Source organism: Canis lupus, chromosome 13 (assembly GCF_048164855.1).
Source record: "Canis lupus baileyi chromosome 13, mCanLup2.hap1, whole genome shotgun sequence".
Taxonomy (NCBI): Eukaryota; Metazoa; Chordata; class Mammalia; order Carnivora; family Canidae; genus Canis; species Canis lupus.
The window spans coordinates 46,031,344-46,054,218 of NC_132850.1; the positions used below are offsets into that span (position 1 = coordinate 46,031,344).

At 37.9% G+C, this 22,875-nt stretch overlaps 1 protein-coding gene and 1 long non-coding RNA gene across 22 annotated transcripts in view; one reads left to right on the top strand and one right to left on the bottom strand.

Moving 5' to 3' along the window:
- LOC140603042 (uncharacterized) overlaps nucleotides 1-22,875 on the top strand; it is a 78,235-nt gene that overhangs the window by 53,365 nt on the left and 1,995 nt on the right. For 4 of the 5 annotated variants that reach the window (XR_012006086.1, XR_012006088.1, XR_012006087.1 and 1 more), the window contains 4 exons: nucleotides 95-178; nucleotides 10,426-10,536; nucleotides 10,889-10,991; nucleotides 15,153-15,260. This is a non-coding gene — a long non-coding RNA (uncharacterized lncRNA). Of the gene's footprint in view, nucleotides 1-94; nucleotides 179-10,425; nucleotides 10,537-10,888; nucleotides 10,992-15,152; nucleotides 15,261-22,875 lie in introns of those variants that run through there. The other variant, XR_012006089.1, reaches the window with a different exon arrangement.
- SLC10A7 (solute carrier family 10 member 7) overlaps nucleotides 1-22,875 on the bottom strand; it is a 248,533-nt gene that overhangs the window by 34,625 nt on the left and 191,033 nt on the right. For 6 of the 17 annotated variants that reach the window (XR_012006079.1, XR_012006081.1, XR_012006084.1 and 3 more), the window contains one exon: nucleotides 15,177-15,260. Coding sequence is in view for 4 of the 17 variants with exons in the window: in XM_072773508.1 (XP_072629609.1) it covers nucleotides 4,319-4,370; nucleotides 5,701-5,866; nucleotides 15,177-15,260 (302 nt within the window). In the remaining 13 variants the exon portion in view is untranslated. Of the gene's footprint in view, nucleotides 1-4,318; nucleotides 4,371-5,700; nucleotides 5,867-15,176; nucleotides 15,261-20,819; nucleotides 20,956-22,875 lie in introns of those variants that run through there. The other 11 variants (XM_072773508.1, XM_072773511.1, XM_072773510.1 and 8 more) reach the window with 8 other exon arrangements.

Here is a 22,875-nt window from a genome sequence, read left to right on the forward strand (position 1 = left end):
TCTAAGCCCACTGTTTACAGAGGAGGAAACTTCCACGTGAAATACTTTCCTTTGTTAACCTCTGTACCTGTGTTTTGTCTTTACTTAATTTTAGGAGAAGACCTCATCTGTCATTAGCTGTGTGCCACTAAACAAGTTACCCAGAGCTCTGTGGCTTAGTTTCCTTGTGTCTGAAATGGTAAGACTTACCATTAATACTAATACCTGCCTTCCCTCCCTCCCATACCTCCTTCCCTCCCAGGGCTACAATGAGAGGCTGATTGAGACATCGGATTAAAAATGTACTGACAAGAGGATGAAAACATCTATACAGATATTCAAAATTTGTCTTCTTCTTTTTCCTTTCTTAATAGTTTCTTTTGTCACTCCAGTGATATTCGAGTTTCAATTACTCTAGTTATCAGTTTTCTAAACTGTCTTTTATGTATTTTTTTTAAAGGCTCCCAATTACTGCTTTCTTTTTCTAGCCTTTTCAACCTTTTATGGTAAACTTGACAGTTTCTCAAGGTTGCAGGCTATGGACAGGGTGCTATGGGCAGCTGACTCTTGGTCTGATGGATCGACTCTCATTTCCTAGCACCTGTGACAGTGTAACATCAAAGAGAATGTATTACAAAGCTAGAAATGCTAATTTCTTCTCTTCCATCATTAGTTTTTGAAATAATACAGATAAATTATTTTGGCATAATAAATATTTGAGAGTTGCTAATATTTATTGAGCACTTACTATATGCTAGGTGTTATGATGAGGGCTTTATGAGCATATTCAACTCATCAAATGACTCGATGAGGTAGGTCCTACTACTATCTCTATTTTATAAATGAGGAATGACAAAAGTCACAAAGTTATTAAATAGGATTGAAACTCTGTCTGACTCTAGAATTGGAATTTTTAACCTCTGTTGATAAATAAAAACACAAATAAAAACATAGAGTATTTAAATGTATTTTAAATACTCAAAGTAGTAATTCACATGCCTGACCCTAGATAGGTAACATGTCAGGTCAGTAAATCCAAGAAATGTTAACCAAGTAAGAAGAATGTTGTAGGCAAGTAGGATTTTCTAGTCTGGGTCTCTCTTGGTTTATGCTAAACTTCCATTGTCAGGGGTCAGTGGCATACTGTACCAAAAAAGAGAGACCGATTTTCATGCCTAAGATTTTTGTCTCTTGATATCTGGACTGGATTTAATAAATTGGCAAGAAAAAGATGAAAAACCACAGGCCAATTTCACTAATTTTAAGTAGAAAGAAACAAAGGGTATGAAGAGAAAATGAAACTCAACAGAGTATAAACCTATGTGTCTTAGTTCAGACTCTTGGTGTTTTTGACTAATTTATTTGTGTGAGTGAACTTGAAGAGTTAAATACTCTCTACAGATCTCCTAACCAAAACCAGCACTTACAAATTTAAAAAATAACTGAGGTCGTTTAGTGCAGCAGAACAAGTGTGGGCAAATGTCAAATGGAAATGGATTGTAATTCCACACATACTCTTTGCCATCTGTTATTAAACAACTAAAATCTGATTTTAGGCAAGCCATTAAACTGAACTACTCTAGGTATGGTTCCTCATCTAACAAAACAGCAACAAAAATGCATAGTATCATGGTTTCTACTGTCAGACTTTCATGAAAGAACATATGTGTAGTCTCTAGCATGGTGCCTGGCACCAAGCAGGGTTCAATAAATGTCAGTATCTTTTATTTCTCTAATAAAATCCTTAGGTACAATGAGGTCTCTCATAGTGAGAGGAAAAAAAAAGTGCAGAAATAAAAAAGTAAAATCTACCATCTTCTAAATTTTGTTCAATTGAAAAAATCCCCAATTTTCAATGTAATATTTTGGAGGTATGTAACCATTTTACCGAGGAGTGTGATTACAGCCACTCCCTATTTTGCTGTTTATCAAAGAATGTACACGTCTGACAGTCGGTTGAGCCAAGTTCAAAATGCAAGAGGACTTCATCGAAGGCAGAATAAAAGGGTCTTAAAAATCTCAAGGCCTTATGAAAATCTAGTCTACTCCATACTGAAAATTCTCAATTTTCATTTAACCAGTTGTGACACCACCTGGCCCCAGCACTCATTCAGCAATTTCAGCAGTGGCTATTCTGTGCTTTCAGGACATTTGCAGTCACTGACAGGATATCTGTCTCCTACCCAGTCTGATAGGCTAGGATCAGTGGGTCTGATTATTACTTCTGCCACAAGGACCAGTAAACAAACAGCTGGTGAAAGGCAAACATCTTTTCTAGGGCGACATAACAAATCATTTACAAAAAGAACTTTAAAATAGCTCCTACTCCTACACTATCCAATTAAATCACGTTTTCTCGGTGTCTTAATGGCTCCGGGCTTCACTTTTACTTTATAAATCACAACCACAAGCTAGGGAAAATGGTTCAAATTACACCAATCAATAAATTTCTATTGAGTGTTTACAATCAGCCTCATGCTATACCAAGTGCTGTAAGAGCCAAGTGCCCCACGCGAGGCCTAAGCCACCCATTGCTCTGCCGCTGTTTCAGATCTCAAAAACAACCCAGGTCCAGGGCGCCTGGGTGGCTCAGTCAGTTAAGTGTCTGACTTGATTTCAGCTCAGGTCATGATCTCAGGGTTGTGGGATCGAGCCCCACATCAGGTTCCATGCTATGCGTGCAGCCTGCTTAAGATTCTCTCTCTTCCTCTCCCCTCCCACTTTTTTTTTTTTTAATTTTTATTTATTCATGATAGGCACACAGTGAGAGAGAGAGAGAGGCAGAGACACAGGCAGAGGGAGAAGCAGGCTCCATGCACCGGGAGCCTGACGTGGGATTCGATCCCGGATCTCCAGGATCGCGCCCTGGGCCAAAGGCAGGCGCCAAACCGCTGCGCCACCCAGGGATCCCTCCCCTCCCACTTTGCATGCACATGTGTACACTCTCTTTCCAAACAAAACAAAATAAAAACCTGGGCCTTTTACCTTGTGGCAACCCACTGCCATCACTTGGCAATCTGGTGTAAGCCTGTCTTTCCAGTTATTGTTATTTTTTAAAAATCTTTTTCTACTCGTATTGTCCCACCATGTCTGTGTGTGTCCGTGTCCACATTTACATTATTGTTTTACCCTCTCCCCACCAAGAAGCTCCTCTCTGCCTCTCACTTTGCTGAATAATTAGCCCTTCTTTATAACTCACATCAGATCCCATCTCTTCCATTGAAGCCTTGCTCTACCACTCTCTTTGGAAGTGCTTTCTTCTTTGAATTGACTACAACTTGGCTCACTGTCCACAGGGAGGACACTTAGTTATCAGACATATATCTAGTCTATAAAGTCACACAAGATCAGAATCATCTCTTCTTTGTGGTAATCACTGTGATGACTTCCTCATACTGAAGACTTAAGTACTATCTGCTGAACGGACAATACTGGTGGAAGAAGTTGCATTAGAGGTGAGCCTTTGAGAACAGGAAAGATGATGTAGGGCATGGAGGCTAATTTAATGAGGACAGCCTCAGTAAGGGACAGAAAGGAGAATGCATGACGTTCCTCTGGCGAACAGCAAAGATTTTACCTCGACTTGGGAGTGTAGACAGCAGGAATGCTACTAGTGGTTCATATAGACCCCCAAAAGGAACTTTACTCTACAGGCACTGAAACCACCGAAGATCTCTGATAAGAGCTATTATCAGAACTCTGAGTTATTGGAAGCTATACGAAATGCAGTAGAGGAATTCATTTTAGAAATGAAGATACTTGTAAGATACCCACTGCAATAGTCTAGGGAGAAAAGAGGCAACAAGAGCCTGAATTAGGGAAGTGGCTTTGGGAGCACAGAATATATTACAGAGGTAGGACCAAGACATTTAAAAAATAATGATACAAATTATTCCAGTCTGAGTAACTCTGTGGATGGTGATCCCATTAACAATAATGAAATGAGAGAGAAAGTGGAAGTATTAGGGGAAAAATTTAATTCCATCTGAGACTGAGGTCTTGTTAAGACAGGTGGAGATATCTAAATGGTTAGTGATAAACAGTGCTGGAATTCAGGAAAAATACTGGAATGGAAGGTTGAGGCTTGAAAACCATCAGCAGGAAGCTGACAACTTGAGCCAGCAGAATGAAGGAGGCCACCTAAATATACATGATGTGAACAGATGACAAAGGGCCACAGAGAAACCCTCTGGAAACATCTACAACCTGAGGGTGGCTGGAGCAATATGGAATGGTCAGGAAACAGCAGAAACACTGGAACAGCACAGTAAAAGCCAAGTAAATAGCATCATTTGTTATTTAGAAAACTAAGAACCACAAGAGATACTGTATCACTTACCTTGTTGAAAAGAGGAAGGTTAAAACCATAAAACTCAGCTGAATAGAAAATACTAAAGAAAAAAAAAGATTGAATCCAAATTAGGGCTCTGAAAATATCTGTAGTATATTTGCTGGTATGCTTAGCTTTATCTAAAACTTATAGGAACTCAAGTAGAAAAAACAAACATAACCTTGCTAAACTGATAGAATCATTGAAGTTAGCAGGACTCAAATTGTTCTTATGGAAGATATCCCCAGGCATAATCTACAATGTCTCCTACTCCACAAATCTAAAACCCTCCTTGATAACTCAGTTATTTAATTTGTTCAATTTAGAAAGAGTTGGTTTATGCTATGGGTATTTATAGCAAATAGCATAACTGTAGTAGCATGTAATATATATTGTGGAATAACTCATGCTGATTTTAATAACAAAAAATTCTTAGGTATTATAATTACAAAGTTGTCTTTGCAGAACATAAAGACTCCTAACTCTGGGAAACGAACTAGGGGTGGTGGAAGGGGAGAAGGGCGGGGGGTGGGGGTGAATGGGTGATGGGCACTGAGGGGGGCACTTGACGGGATGAGCACTGGGTGTTATTCTGTATGTTGGTAAATTGAACACCAATAAAAAATAAATTTATTATAAAAAAAAGCATTACACAGGACAATCGTTAAATCTGTCTTTTGCTGTATCAGGTTATTGAAAATTTTCCTAATTTTATTATATAATGCCCTTATATAAGATCCTATATGAGAAATTACTTTTGTAATTGAAAATAAAGGGAAATTTTTATTTCCTTCTATCATAAAAAAGAAAAACAGAAACAAAAAACAAAGTTGTCTTTGTATAAGGGATAAACAGAACAAAAGGCTGATTTTTGATCCTTGCAGTTACTTGCATTTCATAGTCTGCTGCTTCTTAAAATGAAATGATATTACCATGGGTATATTTTAATAGAAAAGATGATGTGAATATTCACATTTTAACTACTTCAGTCAGTCAATTATTATACTTAGAAAATAATAGTATCAAGTAAATAAATTCTACTTTTAACTCACAATAAAGGGTAAGATTAGCTCAAAGTTTTAGTAAAATAAATTGGCAAAAAAGTGCTCAATCTAACATTTGAATTTGACAGATCCCATGGCTTCTTTCATCTGGCATCAACTATTCTAAATCAAACATAAAAAACAAAGGACATTAAATCATAAATACGTAACTGATGTCTTCTTAAAGAACAGACACACAGATAAAGTCACTGAACATACAGAATATGAAGCTCAGTATTCCTTTCTGATCAAATTACCATTTGAAATGAATTTAGGGGACACAGATTGCTACACTTTGCTACTGAGGATACTGAGGGGAAAGAAAGAATATTTCACCTTCCAACTTACTTATGAACAGTATGAGAATAAGGCTGAATTTATCCAGGTCAATATTTGGGTTAGAGAACGTGTCACAGAAGGTTGTGTAGATGATCATGAGGAGAACACTGCTGCTGATAGCACCAAAAGGTGGTTTCTTTCTCTCAAGCCAATCCTTGATGTATCTTCGGACAATCTGAAATACAGAGATCAATAGGTTGCCTCTTTTTGACAATGTAGGGAGTTGAGTTGGGCATCGCAAAGCGATTCTGACAGCAGAAAGACATGAAGGAAAGAGAATAATTTGGATGATGGCCACAGTGGATTTCAAAGCTTCCCTACCACATCACTCTTCTTCTGGGGAATTTAACATTTGTAGTGCAACTTCCACTGGTGTCCATAATGAGAGTAGATTTTCAACTGCATTCAAATCTATCCTTAATCATGCCAAATGCTCTTTGCTAGCTGTCACTGAGACATGCCCATTAAGCCTCCCCAAAGTTTATCTCCTCTGCTGATCCTAATGGATGTATGTAATTATCACAGTCCCCTTTGCCTCAACAGACAATTCCAAGTGCAACTTTGGGAATCTTAAAAATCTGACATCTTCAAGAATTTCAAGACAGTAGATAATCGAAAGTGATCCATGGAACACATTAATATTTAAAATGCAAGCAATGCACCAGAAGTTTTTAATTAAATTATAACTCATGCTTGAAAAGCAAAAGTGCATGTGTTGTGGGAGTTTAAATAATTCAAACTCTGAATATCTAGAGTTTTTGTGAATCCAAAGACAAATGCCATTTGCATGCTTTTAGGATTCCAGAATTAACACTTAAAAATGAATAAACCTGTCCTAACTCTCTTACAAAAGGATGAGTGAATAAAGTTACACAGCGATCCTCTCTTATTTAAAAATAAAATCAGATATTTAAAATCAGGACAGGCTCAATATTGGTGATAACTTTTGCTTGGATATAAAAGTGAAACACTCTACTTAAAACCTTACATTTTTGAAAGAAGCTGAACAAGCCCTGTAATAAGCACTATGGTTGAGACATATTAAGTTTCGAGTCACTCATTATCCTGCATAATTGAACATGAGATTTCACAACAGGCTGAATTACCATGATCCATTAGCAATAATGAGGTCAGGGAACTTCTCCTGACAAGGCTGATGGGGTTCTGTCATCTTCTAGTCTGCGGCTGAAAAGGTTTAATTCGTAATGGAGCATACCTTCACAGATACTCAAGAACAAAGTAAACTATTCTCAGGAGAGCCTCTGAACAAATGGCTATTAGATCAACTTCAACCATTCTCAAGGACTCAGTAAGTGAAATACCAGAAAGCTGACCAGTTGGTACAAAGTATAGGAACCACATCTTGAAGGTTGGGTGGCCTGGGAATGAAAGAGAAACTGTTTTCTATATATGTAGATAAATAGTAGTTTAATTATTTTTTAAAAAATAGATCTTGTAATTAAAATTACCATTGAATTTATTAAAAATTGTGTTTTTCTTTTTGTAGATGTGATCTCAAACCACAGTAATTTATCTAGTGTTCATTTCTTTCTTTAAAGGTTAAAATCTAGTCAGGTATAGGGATGCCTGGTTGGCTTAGTCGGTAGACTATGGGACTCTTGATCTCGTGGTTTTGAGTTCAAGCCCCATGTTAGGCATAGAGATTACTTTAAAAAACTGTAGTAAGTACAGAGAAGCAAGAGCAGTTCTGTCACACAGTGTAATTGGGCTGAAGCATGAGAACACAAACTTTGGATAATAATGTTTGAGGAACCTAGATGGCCCCACGTTCTAATATGTCACCATGGGGGTAACTGCTTACTAGAAGGTTACAGAGAGACTTAGTTTAAAAGATTATTTCATAATCTATTATGTTTGGTAGCATAAAACTAGTAGTTGCCCAGACTTAATACAACTCAACTCCTTTAGGAAATAAATGAAAATTACACAGTTACTGAAATTGATGCTGTCCTCCAGTCATGTTTTAATATACAATGATTAAAGACACAAACATCCTCTCCCGGCAATGGGTTATAGAATGTATGATCCCAATTCCCAAAGTAGAAGTGTCTTCTTCCACCACCACTGACCCCACTGACAAAATAAACAGATAAATATGAATGAGGTATAACTTGGAAGTCAAAGCCATTTTAAAAACCAAGACAAATCTCTAATCAATCAACTTTATAAGCTGCAATTTGACTATTCAATCTAATTACCTCTTTCTTCAATACAAAGTACTCAGATTCTCATGGTACAGTAGGACTCTTTCAACATGGTAAGAAACATGAACTCCGAAGTCCTGCATCCTCTTAGTGAAAATGTCTTTTTTTCTAAACACATCAATGTGTTAATGCTGGATACTTAATCTCGATAAAGAAAACAAGTAGAAAGTTGGAAATTGGACATACCCACAAGTGAAACAATAACCCTAGGGGAAAACAGATCGTCTTTCATTGTTTTTAGTCTTATAGTGATATTTGTCTGTGTTTTCTAAGCAAATCATTTTATAGCTTGCCAGGCTCCATAGAGCTTTTCTATCTTCTAAAATTAAATTCACAAAGTAGCTGCTTTTGCAACTGCATAGTGAGAAAAGTGTTAAAATCTTTCATAAGCTACTGGGTGAAGTAGTGTTGATATGCCTTAAAGATATGCTTTGGATATAAACTTCAGGAACCTCATCTTCTCTTCATTCAGCCACTTACACTTTTGATACAATCATCCTCGATTTGTGAAGAATCCATGTCATTTAAAAATTCTCCAAATTTCTTTGCATCGTAGAAACACTTAATAACTATGGGAAACAAGCTTTTGCTAGAGATAGCAACCCAACCTGATATAGACGCCTCAGAAAAAAGTCAGGATGATTTTTTCATATTAAATAGTCTTCAGCTGAAGCTGAAAGGGGGAAAAAGTCAGGATGAGGTGAGGAAAGGCATCTTGATAAGGTGGCCAGTTGTAGCTTTCTTCAGGATCTACTCTAATTCATTTGCACTCACAGAAACTTAGGCATTCACCATGAGATGACAAATCCTCATTGACTTGCTGTTCCCCGTGGAGAGGTGAGGAAAAACATCTTCCTCAGGAAGCTCTTTATTGTCTCACTTTCTTCATTTTGATTTTCTTTATTTTAAATTAAACACCAGGAGGGCTTAAAGGGAAACTTAGACTTGAATCCCAGTACTTTTAATAAGCTGAGCCACATATCAATTACTGTATGACCTCCAAGCTGGAAACTTGAGAAAATATGTCTTAGGTGAGGAATGTTTATATGCTGAGATAACTGAGAAGTGTAATATCCATCGTTTTAGTTTTCTCCAATTTTTTTTCCAGGGCATTTTCTTGCTTTTTTCCCCTTCTACTCTGTCTTTATATTTATAAATTGATTTTTGAGTGGGGATATGTTATGGATAATTTTTCATATTAAGTCTGAATTTAAAAATTTTATTTTTCTTCATGGTGACTTTAGATGGTTTCTTTAAGCTTTATCCTCCATTCCACTGAATCCATATATTTTCATAAAGTGTTTGCTTTTCTTTAATAGTCAGTTGAAATATATAGCCAGGGATACAAAATCAAATCCACTGTATATAACATTTTTCTTTAAAAATATTTTTATTCACTGGGTGTTATACTATATGTTGGCAAATTGAATGTAAATAAAAATGTAAAATTTTTTTTATCAAATACTGAATAGATTCAAAATAATATCTAAAAAGTATAAACAGTAAAAAATATATGGATATGGTAAACATCCATCATCTACTTAAGTATTATTTAAATTGTCTCATGAGAGAAGTTGTGCAGATATTATCCTGCACAATTTACAGCTGAAAATGAAGGCACAGAGAGCCCAAACAACTTGCATAAAATGTTAAAAAGTCAATGAAGGGTGGTCGGGTTACGAATAGGAATAGGACCTCTGCCTCCTGAGGGAACAAGGGCATCATGGTTAAAGGTATGGACTTTGGAGCTTCTTTTTTTATAATCTTGGGCAAATCTTGGGCAAATCCTGTGCCTCATCTGTAAAATAGATCCAGTAGTAGTCATAGTGAGGATTAAGGTATTAAATAAACATAAAATGCTTTAGAACCAGAGCCTGTACATGGTGAAAAATGGGTATTCTTATTTCCAAGTCCTGATTCAGTGGTGTTTCTATCACAACACTGCATAATGCAACAGCTCCTTTCCTCTCAAAGTAATTCAAGTGAAGCAATGAAAATAGTTCATATTGAATATAATTTTATAAAAATTATAATTAGCAAAATTTTACTAGCATCAATAACATCTTCAGCTTCGGCTGAAGACTATTTAATATGAAAAGCCAACCTCAAAAATGTACAGAAAATGGGGCAGGCTGGGTGGCTAAGTGGTTTAGCACTGCCTTCAGCCCAGGGTGTGATCCCAGGTAGAGAGACCCAGGATCAAGTCCCACTTCAGGCTCCCTTCATGGACCCTGCTTCTCCCTCTGCCTGTGTCTCTGCCTCTCTCTCTCTCTGTGTCTCATGAATAAATAAATAAAAATCTTAAAAAAAATGTACAGAAAAAAAGTGGGGCTTAGCCTGCTGTTTTGAAAAATGTTTTTCAAAGGTGGTAGAAGTTCTAGTTGATTAACATTCATTCATAAATCTCTCAATATAATGCATTAAATAAGTATTTGTCACAAGGATTTAGATGTATTGAAGGGTTTATCAGGAAAAAAGAAATATTACAATAACACATGTTTATTTCTAGAGCTGACAAAGGATGCAATCTCCCAACCATCTATGGAAAGACCAATCTTATCTCACACAGTCACAGCATCTTTGAGCTAGAAGATATTAAACTCCTTGTTCTACAAATGAGGCAAGTGAGGGCTAGAAGTTGTGCGTAAAGTCAGACAGTGGCAGAAATCAAACTAGATCCTGCATCACACTGTAGTCAGTCAATAATGAGTTCAACCAAACTGAAGTACTGTATGGGGAAAACACAGAAAATTAAAATAAAATTAACTCTCAGAAATATTAGTAAAAAATTAAGTGATGAAGTTTTATTATCACTACAAGATTAAGGAAAATGTTTTCAACTCTTCCTTCCTGGTCTTTTTCTTCTTCCTCTTGTTCCTATTTTTTATTTAAAAGGTAATGACAAAACCTCCTTTTAAAAGATACACATACAAATCTATAGAAAATTTATTTTCATAATGTGCCACCTCTAGGTACAATGGAGAGATGACACTACCTTGCCTGGGCGACTTCCTCTGAAGTAGTACATATGAGCACTTCTAACAAGGTCCTCAAAGATCACATCACAAAGTTTAGGTGAGTCAACTGATTATAAATGAATACGGAGATCAAGGAGCAGAAAAGGTCCCTGGTGTTGTAGGGCTTATATTCTAGTTTAAGAAGATAAACAGAAAGCAAAAACAACAAACAAATCGACAAGAGGTAGATCATGATCCATACTAAGTAGAGGTTTAAACTGGACGATATGACACCATGTGGCTATCTGACAGCCACTGGAGAAAGGGTCTTTCTGAGAAGGTGAAAGGTGTGGTGTTCTAAGCAGAAGGTGCAGAGGCTGCAAAGTTTTTTGTTTTTGTTTTTTAAATTTCATTTATTTATTCATGAGAGACACACACAGAGAAAGAGAGAGGCAGAGACACAGGCAGAGGGAGAAGCAGGCTCCATGCAGGGAGCCTGATGTGGGACTCGATTCCGGGTCTCCAGGACCACGACCTGGGCAGAAGGTGGTGCTAAACCGCTGAGCCACCTGGGATGCCCCTGCAAAGTTTTTAAGACAGGATCAAAGCTGGCATGTTTGAGAAAACAGAAGCAAAGTCAGTGAGACCCAAGTGTAAAGGGCAAGTGGGAGAGTATTAAGGTAAGTAAAAGAAACCTGATAACACAAGAGAGGGTGAAATAATCTTACAAGGAAGTACAGTAGGATTTCTAGGAAGTGTTAAGTGACAATTTAAATTTGGGGTCATAAATTTGAAACAACATGAGACCAATTATGTGTTTCTCTCTATTAAACCTGGAGATCTAGGTAAAATAGCTGCTGGGAGCGGCTCCATTAAGATAATTCGAAGTCATTTTCAACCAATCTTTTGATACAGCTCACACCTCACTATTGAGTACGCTATTAAATATACTAATAGACTCTGCTTCCAGGAAGCTCACAGATCAACTATAAGCGCTCCTGATGAATATTATGAATCAAGTACATGGGAGAACTGGCATTTAGGTCTAGATCGAGGGAGTCAGAACAGGTTGACTGCACCCCAGTTGCCATCTTTGACTGAATCTTAGCGAACAAGCAGGAGTTTGCAGGTGGAAAAGTCTCGCAGGAACCCTAGGCTGCGAGGTGGGTGTGGAGGTGCGTGGCCAGTGACGGGTGGTGTGCCTGCGGCCTGGACAGGCGGCGCCGGCAGGGACGGGGCCCGGTGACACTGCAGAGGCAGGGTGGGGCCACCACACAAGGAGCCGGCAACAGGGGAGCCCAGGGGGGCGTTTTTAAGAAGAACAAGATAACTGGATGTTTTAGAAAGGCTGTCCTGGAGGCAGTGAAGACACTGGCTAGGAATTAGAAGAGGTTCACAGAAGAGAGACAGGAGGTGCAGTAGTTTACACGAGAGATCACAAAGTGGTGGCATCCTCTCCGGCAGGGTGGATGAGGTCACAGATGCCAGATGCGGACGAGTTCTGAGGCAGAAATGGGGGCATTCAGTGACCGCTTGGATGTAAGGGAGTAAAGATGTACAGAAAAAGTGGAGGCGAGGTGGTTTGACACACACTGGGGGTGTGATTGTTAATTCCTAAAACTAGAATACAAGAGGTGGGCAGGTAGTTGCAAATATATTTTCCCCTTTGAAAAGAGCCATTAAAGGATTTTGGTACTGGAAGGATTTTTTAAAACCACCTATATATTACTTTTTAACTATATTTACTATTTTATAATTTACTGTAATACATTACTACTGGGCACAGAATGATGGGCAATCTAATAATTCATTATTCTCTCTGGATACTTATTCTTTTTTTTAAAGATTTCATTTATTTATTTGAGAGAGAGAGAGCATGGGGGGCAGGGTAGAGGGAGAAGCAGACTCCCTGCTAAGCAGGGAATCTGATGCAGGGCTTGATCCCTGTACTCCAGGATCGTGACCTGAGCCAAAGGCAAGACACTTAACTGACTGAACCAACCAGGTGCTTCTGGATATATATTCTTAATTACATAAATTATATAACTATATATAATTATATAACTATAAATGTAACTAAGTATACATATAACTATATATAATATATATTAAATATGTAATATTTATCTAACTATATATATAGAGAGGGAGGGAGAGAGAGAGTAGACAAAGTTATTTTTTTTGTCCATATGTTTTTTAATAGTATCCATAGCTGAGAAGGGCTAGAGCTGAGAAGGGCAAATAGGTTCTGTTATGCCTCTATAAGACAGCATTTCCCTTACTGATCATAGAACTCACCCATTCATTCCCTCACTCACCCATACATATTCATTGGGTGCCCTATCATCTGGATATGTAATGGCAAATGAAACAGATATGGTTCCTGTACTCAGGAAGCTTGCAGTCTAATGGAAGAGATGAACAGGTAACAAGTAAACAAAAGATAGGCCTATATTGTGGCAAAGGCCAAGAAAGGAATTAAGATGCTACAAGAAAGAACCACCAAGGAAACAAAGTTCAGCTAGGTGGTTCAAAGAAGGTAAAAATGAAAGAGTCCCATGAACAATGAGTTGGGGTGGGAGGGCAGATAGAAAGATACTTTCAACAGAAAAATTAAGCCAGAATTGAGAAAAGTTGGGGAAGCAAGAGTGTAGGATGGTGACAAAGAGGTTAGGCAGAGATGCAAGGGACATAATATTTATCCAGAATCCTTGTGATGTGAGCAGCACTGCAGGAGAAGTATTTTTCCAAGTACCATTCTATATTTAATTAAATGTATTCTTTGAGTACTTTTAAATCCTTCCTTTTTACTCTAAATTTAGTCCATTTTCTAAGTATAACATTAAAATTTTAAAAAAAATTGAGGCATGTAGTGGGTGCTGTGGTGTGCCACCCAGAAGGAGGTGTTTATTCCCACATTTGCAGAGCATGTTGTTTGTCCCAAAGATCTCAGTTGAATTCCTCTTTGAGAATTGCTACTAAGCCAGCAGACTTTCTCCAGGTCAGACCTCTCACAGGGAGTGGAGAGAAGCCAGTATCCAATGCCTGGTCAGTGCAAGAGCATATAAGACTCTGGACTTAGGAGGGATGACTCTGAGGGGTCAGTGCTGCTAGAGGCCTTTGCTGGAACTACATTGTCCTATACCTCCTCCCTGTCCTACTTTTCTTACTTTCCCAAAGGTGTTCACCCCAAGGGTACTGCCCGAGGAAACTTTCTGCATGGAAACCTCTGTCTCACACTCTTTCCCAGAGAACCAAGCCTAAGACAGTGTGTAAATATTACATGTATTTGTAATACATGTAAATACAGTGTGTAAATATACATGTATCACGTGTATAGACATCATTTTTAAATTTAATATTTCAAAGAGTTGCTTCTGGTTCAGTATTTACAGGGAATTTGAAAATGATAGTGATAGACATATAAAGTACTTACCTGTGTCAGGCTCTGTGATGACAAAAACTTTATATACATCCACATTTAAATTAATTCTCATAACAGCTCTTTGAGATAGGTGCTATTATTATACAATTTGGTAAATTATGAACCTGGAGCTAAGGAGATTAAGTGACTTGCCCAAAGTCTCACAGCAAATAAAAGGTAGAACTAAGAACTAGAGTTTAGTTGCTCTTTAACCAATGTCTGTGCTCTTAACCATCCAGATATACTATTTTCCGAAGACTGAACTCATTTTAGCGGTACAATTCTGTGCTCCATTCCTGTGTTTTAAAATTTGTATGTTATAGTTCAATCATTATTATTCAATTATTATTAACTTGCTATAAGAAGTTAAATATAAGAATTTCTCCTATTAGTCTAATTCAGTAAGAATGATAAAGGAAACTAAATTTTCTAAGATCTAATTTTAAGAGCTAATACAATTAAATGCCTATTTTATTAATTACATGATTACAAATATGATCATTGCTATTGAAGGGGTTTATGAAGAAGCCAGCCAGCCAGATGCTTGTTCCCAATAATAGTCAGAATGTAGAGACTTTATCAGAAGGAGCAGAATAAGGAAATGATTTGCTTTGTATTTTTAAGCTAGCTACATGGCTACAAAGTATAGATAATAAATTTAAAAAATCAAGATTCTGTGCAGGCATCCCTATGTAAAGCTAACTGCAAAGCACACTGATTGATATTAAATAAAAAAATAAAAAGGGAATAGGGTAATGGATGAAACCTGGTGTGTTTTAACTCTTTCTCTTATCTTTTTTCTCAATTATCCTGACATTATATGGGAATTTGCAATTTCATTCACACACAAAAAAGAGCAGATAAAATTGGAGACCTTACCTGTCCAATAATGAGAGGAACCACAACAGTCATAAAAAGCTGAGAAAAAATAGATGTGAAAGGCACAGAAGAGGACGAGCCAAGCTGTAAGGCAAGAATATAAGAGGAGTGAGAATTACTTTGAATCAGTTATCAAATATTGCTGTTAATTAAACGGTATAATAAATGAATTCTCTCACAGGCACCAAAAATTTGGTAGCTATATATAAAGAGCAAGTGAAATTACTTTTAATTTTCTAAATTTAGTGCCAAAGAGACTATGTACTTTAACATATAATTTTTATGGGAAACTAGCATTGAGGAAAAATTATGACTATGGTTTTGCAATTAACTTACATTGCTTATTATTAATTACATTACTGACTAGTAAAGTTATTCTGTGTTCATACTGTTCATAATCATATGGTGTGATATTTCACCTGTACTCTTTTCTCTTTCTCCTATCTGCAGACCCCTAAAACAAACAAGGGTGTCTCATCATTCGCTTCTCAAGATATTTTTATTTATGCAAGTGAAATAGTTTCTAACTTTTCTACTCCTTCAAAACAAAGCAATGAATCTCATATACCTTTAAAATTTATTCTTACACAAAATCTAGGAAATGAGAATTCCTGAAACATAAATTATTTTCCAAGTTAAAATTTTAATATATCTCTTCTAAATGTGTATGTTTTGACACTGCTCATAATTCCTATTTTTTCCTCCCTCCTCATTTTTTGGTTCATTTTCACTAACAACTGCAATCTCAGCTTTGTAAAGATTCTACTGCTGGTAGCACAGGTAGTTTGTCTATAAACATAGTCCCACACTCATGTTAATCTCAACCACCAAGAATTGTAGGCTTCCTATTAACTTGGTAATAGCTTTCAAAACCTCCTTCTGCTTTTCAAACCTCTCTGGACAAACAGTTGCCTGGTTCATAGCTGTTTATCTCTTTTAAGAGTCCCTTTTGCAGCCAGGTTCTCCCAAATCATCAATAATGATCGCCCTGGAACTTGGAACTTATTTCCATCCTCCCCCTGCAGATGAAACCTCAATTTTCGCATTTAACCAAGTTTAATTAAACTTGGGTAAATACTTTTTGGAATATACTTTTTGTGAAGGACTTTGATATAGTTGGCACCAAGGGCCCTGAATGTTAAATAAAACAAAGGAAATAGTTAGATAAATGAAGTCAACAGCTCTGAATGAAATGATGTGGGATCAGTGTTTTCACTGATTTCTAATTCCTGCATGAACTAGCTTACCAAAATCTTTTCTACACCCTGGTATATTTTTATTCTGCCCCCATCCTTAGCCCCAATCTATATGCACTCAAGATGCCAAGCATGTATGTCCTGCCCAGTAGAGGTTTGCATTCACTTAATACTCGCTTCAGCACTGACCACTGGCTGTGAGCTTAACCCATAAAAACTGTAGCCTCTAACCTGTTGCTCCATAATTAGTACAAACTAAAGTGAGGAAGAAAGACAAACAGAAAAAGGGAAACTATGAACAGAAACGTGAACACCTAGGATTCCTGGCATGTTAAATGCTACAAGGCTGTTAGATGTTGCTTCTTATGCCAAGCCGAAATATTAAGAGCTAATAATCACACCCTATTTTAGAGCAACAGTGTCTTTGAAATACAGGGCATTTAACAAATATATATTTCTTTTCACGAATATTAACCCTAAAGATGCTCCTGAGATAAGATCGAGATTTTAAAAATGCATACTTTACAGAGAAATTGAGACCCTAGATGAACAGAAAGATAAAATTTAAAGAACAGATTTTCAAGTTCAAAAACATCCAACTCAATGCTCAACCATAAAGTTCACAATGTTTAGAGAGACGTAGTAGGATTCTGGGTGATAACCTTCAAGTAAAAGCTGTCAGTTCTTGCCTGGAATCTCATGGGTAATTTGACATATTCCCCATTCTATCTCAAGTCTACTGTTACTCAATGTGTCTTTAAAATGTTTTCATGAATAACCCTATCAAGCTATATTCCCTTTGTAAGCCCAATGTTTAACCCAATACCTGGCAGAGAGAATACATTTGCAGATAATAAAGCTGTACACAATGAACAAATGAAGTAATTTGTAAATATAAAGTACTAAAAAGTGCCAAACTCTTATTCAAAATCATATACCTATTTTTTTCTAAAGTTATAAAAATACAAACCTGAAGTATATTTTAAAAATCATTTATTAAGTTAGTTTGGGAGTTATTTTTATTCCCAATTCTATTTAAAAGATTGCATTTGGGGATAAGAGGAGTAAAGGAAAATTAATGTCAACTTTGGTTTTAAAATTTTTTATCCATTTTAACTTCTCCACCTATCATACAATAGACCATTTGCATGTTCAATGTTTTTTTACAATTTTTAATTTAAATTCAATTTAGTCAACATATAGTGTATTATTAGTTTCAGAGCTAGAATTTGGTGATTCATCAGTTACATATAACACCCAGTGCTCATTATACCAAGTGCCCTTCATAATTCCCATCACTGAATTACCCCATCCCCCCACCTCCCCTCCAGCAACCCTGTTTGTTTCCTAGAGTTGAATCTCTTATGGTTTGCCTCCCTCTCTGTTTATCTTATTTTATTTTATTGCATGTTCAATGTTTAGAAGGCTTGTGTTTCTAGAAGACAATAGAAAGGGTGATCTACAAAGTCCCTTTGTCCTCTAAAACACCTATGATCTCTGGCCCACTTGATTGGAAACGCAGGTTGGAGGAGGACCTCCCTGCTTTGTCAGATCAGAGGCCAGAGCAAGCTGGCCAGGGATGTAATTAACAGGGTACATGAAGCCAGACAACGTACGTGGTGATGCTGGGGAGGAAATCCCGCAGGATGGTTCTCTTAGAAGTGGCTCTGAAAGGAAGGAAATCTCAGTTCTGAGGTCTAATTTGGCATAAGTCCTTTCTTTTGAATCACCAACCAGACCTGTCGCTGTGGTCAGTGTGAAGATGCAGAGACACCCTTGGGGAAGTTTCTGATGCTATGAAGTACACTCTGGCATCCAGAAGAAAGAAGAGCTAGCATCTGGCATAGACTAACATATGAGAGCATGACCAGAAAAGTACCAGAGTATGTATGCAGAGTTGATTTTAACTAAAGCAGAAGGAAATATGCTGCCTGGGATATCTGGTTCTTCACATTTTAATGAAGAATCTGTCAGGGTTTCTATTGTAAAGACCAATGTGTTTATAAGAAGCATCAATAATTTGTACCTTTGGATAGAGTTGCAGATTCAGGATAAGTATGTATCAAGACTTGCTCTGAGCTTCACTGAGCTACCTGGCACACTTAAAGGTGACAGTCTCATACTGCCAACCCATATTTTAGGATACACTGTGTTAAATGAACAATCTGGCCACTCGCTAATTTCTTTTAGGAATATAATGCTTTAAAGCACAGAGCTCACAATTAGGTTTGCCAATTTGTTTTAATACCATGCTGATAAGAAATGTTTCGGTGAAACTTAAATATGTGGAGATTTAGGACCTTTGTGTTGAATCATTCAAATAGTTACTGGTGCCTCCTGTGAGCCAGGAGCATGTTTTAGGCGTTGGGAATCCAACAGTGAACACAACTGAAAACCCTTCCTCTTCAGGAGTTTTTTAAAAGCTGAGGTGCGGGGGCACCTGAGTGGCTCAGTTAGTTGACCATCTGACTCTTGATTTTGGCTGAGGTTATGATCTCAGGGTGGTGAGATGGAGCCATGAGCTGGGCTCTGTGCTGAGTGTGGAGCCTGCCTGGGATTTTCTCTCTCCCTCTCAAGCTCTCTTTCAAAAAACACCACCACCATCAACAACAACAACAACTTTTTTTTTTTAAGGATTGAAAAAAAAAGTTGAGGTGTGTGTGCATGCCCACCCATCACCATGTGCATGTACTCCTTTCTACAGAACGCCTTCCCATATTTAAAAGTTGTAGTCTTTGTCTAAGAGTTAGTTCAATTATCACATTAGAAATTCTTTCCAAACCTTCCTCCTGTAGCACAGATGTGGCCTCTTTTGTGGCTCTGCATTTCTACCATTACTCTCAGAATCCTTGGTTGCTCTTGTGTGCAAATTTGTCTGTCAGTAGACTGTGTTCCAGAAGGTCCAGGGACAGGGTCATTCATTTTTATATTCCCAGTGCCCAGCAGACTGACTACATTCTATAGCTAGGGCAGTGGTTCTCAAGCTTTAGCACTATCAGAAACATCTGGAGGGCTGCTTAAATCATAGATTGCTTGGCCCCACCTTCAGAGAAGAATGGGGAGGATGTTGAGAATTTGCATTTCTAATATGGCTCCATTGATGCCCACGCTGCTGAGCTAGGGTTCATTCACCCTTTGAGAATCACTCATTCGTACATTGTAGGTATTCAACAACAGTTGTGAGTTCAAATAATGAATGTCAACAATACGTAGGTAGAAAAACAGGCCTGACAATGTTTTACTTCCTCCTTCCAACTACAAGTTATGTTACAAAGCCCTACTTAGTTTACAGACCCCAGAACAGGATCAGTTGTCTGGCCTCCCAACCATCTCCTATAATTGCAATAATGACAACTTTTATTGTACAATCTCTATGTGCCAGACACTGCTCTAAATGCTTACTGTGTGTCAATAATTTAACCTTTCAGGTAGGTCTTACTAGTACCTGTATTTTCATATATGGCAATAGTGGCACAGAACAGTTGGACAAAGTCACCAGCTAGAGAGTGACAGAGCCAGGATCTAAACCCGGAAGTCGATCCCCAGCAGTCATACTTAATTCTTACACTCTGCTGCATATTAATTACTAAAGGTACAGAGCAGTGAAATGGGAAGGGCGGCAGGAGTGGAAGCCAAAGCTGGGCTCCCCCTTTCTTGCCCATGTGAAATAAAGAGAGGGTGTGTGTGTGTGTGTGTGTGTGTGTGCGTCTGCATGGAGATGGAGAATTGGAAGGCAGGCAGAAGCAAGAAGAGGGAGGAGAAAGAAAGAGGAGGGGTGGGGAGAAACTTGATAAGTAGTAGTTGATGATGCAGCCTTTCTCAACTGGGGTTCCAGATTTGAGTCACAGAAAAGGAGCAATTACTTGAGTCACTATTTTCTCAACCCTGTCAAGGATGGTACCTAGCTAGTACTGCAGTAAATGGATCAGAAAGAGTTAATCCAACACACACAATGGATGTCTTAGGGCATTAGGACTTAATTCTCTAACCTGGCAGAGAAAGGCTGAATAGAAGCAGGATTGACTGTTATCAATCCATTCAATTTACAAACTGTTTGATTTGGAAAGAATCTGGGGGCCCAGTGGGTAAAATATTATGGGGCCAACCAAGACTCAGACAAATAAGTAACAATTCTTGATGGAGACACTGACTGTCTGTAAAATCATAGTTATCAACCTACAGTTAGAAAACAGATGGTGCGTTTTAAATCACTTCTCTAAGTGAGCTGACCTGTAAATTGTCATTAATGCACCAGGTCTTCACTTGCTCTGCTGTGTAATCAGCCTTTTATCTCCTACCAGGGAAATCCATTAGCCACAGGCGTCTCTACTATTCGTGTTTCCTCTCAGCTATTAAAACATTATTGTACTAAATAATTCACCCTTGGTGATTGGTCTTTGCTTTCATTAGTGCCATATTCAGGGAAAATATAAGAATAGATATTTACAGTTTACACTGTAGAATGATGAATGGTAAATCTCATCTGTGAGAAAATCAGGAAGAAGCCGCTTCAGATACAGAGTAGGATTTGTTCACTTCCTGCCCAATTTCTACCTTCTCGTCATGGTCTGCAGAGCCCAGCCCTGGGGAGAGGGAAAAAGAAGGGGGCTCACTTAACTATTGGCTCTAATTTTCTTGTACCCCTACACAGACATACTCATAAGTACCTGTCTCCTTTCTGTCACAGACAAGCATGCAGACAGAATAAGGGAGAGTGTCCCCAGGCCCCAATCTCCCAAATCCTTCTAGATTTCCATCTTTCCCCAGAAACTACAGTTCAGCTTTTCTTTCATTCCTGCTGCCCCTTCTCTCACAGGGAAACATGCAAACTACATTGATTACTTACACAAAATCAATGACTTAAATGTACGCTAGCTGACAGGCTCAATGTAAAAATGACTACGATTTTTATCAAAATTAAAATAGGATTGTTAAACAGCCTTATCGATTCAGCTGCATGTATAAAACTAAAATTGGGTTACTGTATGCAAGATAAATACTTAGCAGAGGAAATGAGCCTTTTTATATCTAGATGGCATTTTTCTTTCTTTGAGAAGTAAAGAATAAAATAGGCTTTTGCTAATCTTCAAAGATAAAAAAATTATGTAAAACATTTCTTTTTGTTATATGCTAATTTAAAACATAAGATTATCTTCCAATAACTGATGGAAATTCTGTGCAATTGTAAATTCTGGTTACTCAAACCACACAGGATGTTTGGTGAAATGTGCCCAGATAAACTGTAAATTGGCTTATCATAACCCAGAGAGAAAAAGCTATGGGGGGGATCTAAGGCTTGGAGGGCTGGAGAGAGAGATACTCAGAGGCATCTAGGAACAAACTTTGCTCCTAATTCCCTGACCACAGAATTTGGTCTTGTCGATCTGTTTGGTTCAGAAACCAAAGAGCCTACTATTGCCAGAAAATCCCTTAAGAAGAGCAGACATTTAAGTTCCCCCAGAAGAGTGCTCTAAGCTTGGGACCAAAAGACAAGAGTGGCATGAAGGAAGTGGTGTCCTTTTCACCTTGGCCAGACCCTATCTGCCCAGGGAGCACCAGCAGCAGCAGCTGGTGTTGGGGTGGAAACCAAAGGCCAAGGGAAAAGCCTTACTAGGGCAGTGCTGAATTCATCCAATGCTACTGCCTCCCTTCAGTTAAGTTTGAGAAGGCCCAGACAAGCAGTGCCATTGGCCCCTCTGGGTCGGCGATCCTGATAAGGGAGAAGGGGTTTATCAATGTCATTTCTGGAGTATTTGAAAATTGCTTATGAGGTGCTCCCCCTAGTCCATCATGGTTCCGTAGATCTAGGAGGAGTCCTGGTGCAACCATTTACAAAAGACTCCACAGATTATTTTGCTTTACAAAATTCTGTGTAAGAACCATTTCTAAGAGATTTACACATGCAGCCCAAAGAGAAGCTACTCTCAGGTTTAAGAGGAGGAGATATGTCTTCACTCGCTTTAGGAACACTCTTGGGCACAAGGTGGAAATACTGGTTCAGTGTGAAGCAACTGGGGCAATCAAATGGATAGTTTCTCTTAAAGTGCTTTATGTTTGATCAATTTGTGCATCACCCACATGTGTGACCATCAATTATGCAACCATCGTTAGGAACATACTATAAAAAATAATCGGAGTATTGTACATGACACTAATGGCTATATGCATTGTTTCTGTTTATATTGATGGGATTAAAAGTGCAATAATTTTCTATCACAGATGGCCAATTACTAGGGAAACTAATGATGATTGTAGCCTCGAAAGCTGCCACTGATCGGTCTCCCCTACCCTGGCTCTCTCTTCTACATGAACTTTTGAACCATGTAGTCGGAACCGTGGAGGTTAGCAGTTAATTTTTTCCTCTAAGTTTCTCCTGAGTTCTTGGTTCTCGTTTACCCAAAGAAGCCGTAAGTTTCTTCAAGGCAATAATTATGCCTCCTTCTCTTTTGTCTTTCCTACGTTACCTAAAATATCCATGTTCAAGAAATAATAATTGAGTGCTG